The sequence below is a fragment of the Petromyzon marinus genome, unplaced genomic scaffold (genome assembly GCF_048934315.1).
Source record: "Petromyzon marinus isolate PM22_M1 ecotype Great Lakes invasive population unplaced genomic scaffold, UKy_Petmar_22M1.pri1.0 PM_Scaffold_83, whole genome shotgun sequence".
Taxonomy (NCBI): Eukaryota; Metazoa; Chordata; class Hyperoartia; order Petromyzontiformes; family Petromyzontidae; genus Petromyzon; species Petromyzon marinus.
The window spans coordinates 146,947-152,430 of record NW_027423692.1 but is presented as its reverse complement, the minus strand read 5'-3'; the positions used below and the strand labels follow the sequence as shown (position 1 = coordinate 152,430).

Below are 5,484 nucleotides of genomic sequence, written 5' to 3'. Positions count from 1 at the left end.
CACCACTCACCACCACACTCACCACCACACTCACCACAACTCACCACACTCACCACCACACCTACCAACACCACACTCACCACCACACCACCACCACACTCCCACCACCACTCACCACACACTCACCACCACACTCACCACCAGTCACCAACCACTCACCACTACTCACCACCACACTCACCACCACTCCACCACTACTCACCACCACTCACCACTACTCACCACCACACTCACCACCACTCACCACACTCACCACCACTCACCACCACTCACCACCACACTCACCACCACTCACCACCACTCACCACCACACTCACCACCACTCACCACCACTCACCACTACTCACCACCACACTCACCACACTCACCACCACTCATCACAACTCACCACCACTCACCACCACTACTCACCACCACACTCACCACCACACTCACCACCATCACCATCACACACCACTCACCACCACTCACCACCATCACCACCACTCACACCACAATCACCACCACGATCACCACACTCACCACCACTCACCACACCACCACTCACCACCACATCACCACCACGATCACCACACTCACCACCACTCACCACACACTCACCACCACTCACCACACTCACCACCAACTCACCACCACTCACCACCACACTCACCACACTCACCACCACTCACCACCACACTCACCACCACTCACCACCACACTCACCACCACTCACCACCACAGTCACCACCACTCACCACCACTCACCACCACACTCACCACCACTCACCACCCACTCACCACCACTCACCACCACTCACCCACTCACCACCACTCACCACACACTCACCACACTCACCACCACTCACCACCACACTCACCACACTCACCACCACACTCACCACCACTCACCACCACAGTCACCACCACTCACCACCACTCACCCACACTCACCACCACGATCACCACACTCACCACCACTCACCACCACACTCACCACCACTCACCACCACACTCACCACCACTCACCACCTCACCACCACTCACCACCACACTCACCACCACTCACCACACTCACACCACCACACTCACCACCACACCCTCACCACACTCACCACCACTCACCCACTCACCACCACTCACCACCACACGATCACCACACTCACCACACTCACCACCACCCACCACTCACCACCACCTCACCACACTCACCACACTCACCACCACACTCACCACCACTCACCACCACTCACCACTCACCACCACTCACCACCACTCACCACCACATCATCACCACCACTCACCACTCACCACACTCACCACCACACTCACCACCACTCACCCACACCACACTCCACACTCACCACACTCACCACCACTCACCACCACTCACCACCACTCACCCACCACTCACCACCACACTCACCACACTCACCACTCACACTCACACACTCACTCACCACTCACCACCACCACCACCACCACACTCACCACCACTCACCACACTCACCACCACTCACCACCACACTCACCACACTCACCACCACTCACCACCACACTCACCACCACTCACCACCACTCACCACACCTCACCACCACACTCACCACCACTCACCACCACTCACCACACTCACCACCACTACTCACCACCACCCTGACCACTACTCACCACCACACTCACCACCATCACCACCACTCACCACCACACTCACCACCACCACCACTCACACACCTCAGCACCACTCACCACCACTCACTCACACCACCACCTCACCACCCACTCACCACCACTCACCACCACTCACCACCACACTCACCACCCACTCACCCACTCACCACCACACTCACCACCACTCACCACCACACTCACCACCACACTCACCACCACACTCACCACCACTCACCACCACTCACCACACTCACCACCACACTCACCACCACTCACCACCACTCACCACACTCACCACCACTCACCACCGCACTCACCACCACACTCACCACCACTCACCACCACTCACCACCACACTCATCACCACTCACCACCACTCACCACCACACTCACCACCACCACTCACCACCACACTCACCACCACACTCACCACCACTCACCACACTCACCACACTCACCCCCACTCACCTCACTCACCACCACACTCACCACCACTCACCACCACCCTCACCACCACAATCACCACCACACTCACCCCCACTCACCACACTCACCACCACTCACCACCACACTCACCACCACACTCACCACCACACTCACCACCACACTCACCACCACTCACCACACTCACCACCACACTCACCACCACTCACCACCACTCACCACACTCACTACCACTCACCACCACACTCACCACCACACTCACCACCACTCACCACCAATCACCACCACACTCACCACCACACTCAGCACCACACTCACCACCACTCACCACCACTCACAACCACACTCACCACCACGATCACCACACTCACCACCACTCACCACCACTCACAACCACACTCACCACCACTCACCACCACTCACCACCACTCACCACCACACTCACCACCACCACACTCACCACCACTCACCACCACTCACCACACTCACCACCACTCACTACACTCACCACCACTCACCACACTCACCACACTCACCACCACTCACCACCACTCACCACACTCACCACCACTCACCACACTCACCACCACTCACCACACTCACCACCACACTCACCACCACTCACCACACTCACCACCACTCACCACCACACTCACCACCACTCATCACAGCTATATGAGTCGTGTAGGAGCATTGAGGACCTCCTGCAATGAGGAAGTGGAGCTGTTGGTGGAGCTCATTGAGGGTCTCACCACCACTCACACCACTCACCACCACTCACCACTACTCACCACCACTCACCACCACACTCACCACCACACTCACCACCACTCACCACAGCTATATGAGTCGTGTAGGAGCATTGAGGACCTCCTGCAATGAGGAAGTGGAGCTGTTGGTGGAGCTCATTGAGGGTCTCACCACCACTCACCACCACTCACCACCACTCACCACTACTCACCACCACTCACCACCACACTCACCACCACACTCACCACCACTCACCACAGCTATATGAGTCGTGTAGGAGCATTGAGGACCTCCTGCAATGAGGAAGTGGAGCTGTTGGTGGAGCTCATTGAGGGTCTCACCACCGCTCACCACCACTCACCACCACTCACCACACTAACCACCACTCACCACCACACTCACCACCACTCACCACAGCTATATGAGTCGTGTAGGAGCATTGAGGACCTCCTGCAAGGAGGACGTGGAGCTGTTGGTGGAGCTCATTGAGGGTGTCACCACCACTCACCACCGCTCACCACCACTCACCACCACTCACCACACTCACCACCACTCACCACCACACTCACCACCACTCACCACAGCTATATGAGTCGTGTAGGAGCATTGAGGACCTCCTGCAAGGAGGAAGTGGCGCTGTTGGTGGAGCTCATTGAGGGTCTCACCACCGCTCACCACCACTCACCACCACTCACCACACTCACCACCACTCACGACCACACTCACCACCACACTTACCACCACTCACCACCACACTCACCACCACTCACCACAGCTATATGAGTCGTGTAGGAGCATTGAGGACCTCCTGCAATGAGGAAGTGGCGCTCTTGGTGGAGCTCATTGAGGGTCTCACCACCGCTCACCACCACTCACCACCACTCACCACACTCACCACCACTCACCACCACACTCACCACCACTCACCACAGCTATATGAGTCGTGTAGGAGCATTGAGGACCTCCTGCAATGAGGAAGTGGAGCTGTTGGTGGAGCTCATTGAGGGTCTCACCACCACTCACCACCACTCACCACCACTCACCACTACTCACCACCACTCACCACCACACTCACCACCACACTCACCACCACTCACCACAGCTATATGAGTCGTGTAGGAGCATTGAGGACCTCCTGCAATGAGGAAGTGGAGCTGTTGGTGGAGCTCATTGAGGGTCTCACCACCGCTCACCACCACTCACCACCACTCACCACACTAACCACCACTCACCACCACACTCACCACCACTCACCACAGCTATATGAGTCGTGTAGGAGCATTGAGGACCTCCTGCAAGGAGGACGTGGAGCTGTTGGTGGAGCTCATTGAGGGTGTCACCACCACTCACCACCGCTCACCACCACTCACCACCACTCACCACACTCACCACCACTCACCACCACACTCACCACCACTCACCACAGCTATATGAGTCGTGTAGGAGCATTGAGGACCTCCTGCAAGGAGGAAGTGGCGCTGTTGGTGGAGCTCATTGAGGGTCTCACCACCACTCACCACCACTCACCACCACTCACCACTACTCACCACCACTCACCACCACACTCACCACCACACTCACCACCACTCACCACAGCTATATGAGTCGTGTAGGAGCATTGAGGACCTCCTGCAATGAGGAAGTGGAGCTCTTGGTGGAGCTCATTGAGGGTCTCACCACCACTCACCACCACTCACCACCACTCACCACCACACTCACCACCACACTCACCACCACTCACCACAGCTATATGAGTCGTGTAGGAGCATTGAGGACCTCCTGCAAGGAGGACGTGGAGCTGTTGGTGGAGCTCATTGAGGGTCTCACCACCACTCACCACCACTCACCACCACTCACCACACTCACCACCACACTCACCACCACACTCACCACCACTCACCACAGCTATATGAGTCGTGTAGGAGCCTTGAGGACCTCCTGCAAGGAGGACGTGGAGCTGTTGGTGGAGCTCATTGAGGGTCTCACCACCACTCACCACCACTCACCACCACTCACCACACTCACCACCACACTCACCACCACACTCACCACCACTCACCACAGCTATATGAGTCGTGTAGGAGCCTTGAGGACCTCCTGCAAGGAGGACGTGGAGCTGTTGGTGGAGCTCATTGAGGATCTCACTGCTGAGCGATGGAATCCCGTCGCCTGGGACTCAGCAAAACGAAAACTTCAGGAAGCCACAAAGCAGGTGATGGTGGTGGTGATGGTGGTGATGGTGGTGATGGTGGTGATGGTGGTGGTGGTGATGGTGGTGATGGTGGTGGTGGTGGTGGTGGTGATGGTGATGGTGGTGATGGTGGTGATGGTGGTGATGGTGGTGGTGGTGATGGTGATGGTGATGATGATGATGGTGGTGATGGTGGTGATGGTGGTGGTGGTGATGGTGGTGATGGTGGTGGTGGTGATGATGGTGATGGTGGTGATGGTGGTGGTGATGGTGGTGATGGTGGTGGTGATGGTGATGGTGGTGGTGATGGTGGTGGTGGTGATGGTGGTGATGGTGGTGATGGTGGTGGTGGTGATGGTGATGGTGGTGATGGTGGTGATGGTGGTGATGGTGGTGGTGGTGATGGTGATGGTGATGATGATGATGGTGGTGATGGTGGTGGTGGTGGTGA

At 57.1% G+C, this 5,484-nt stretch overlaps 1 protein-coding gene across 1 annotated transcript in view; it reads left to right on the top strand.

Annotated features, from left to right (window-relative positions):
- The first annotated feature begins 2,865 nt into the window (after window positions 1-2,865).
- Window positions 2,866-5,484, top strand: part of LOC116938093 (uncharacterized) — a 22,482-nt gene continuing 19,863 nt past the window's right edge. Inside the window, exon 1 of the mRNA XM_076064857.1 lies at window positions 2,866-5,054. Coding sequence (XP_075920972.1) covers window positions 4,443-5,054 — 612 coding nt within the window. The 5' untranslated portion in view covers window positions 2,866-4,442. The remainder of the gene's footprint in view (window positions 5,055-5,484) is intronic.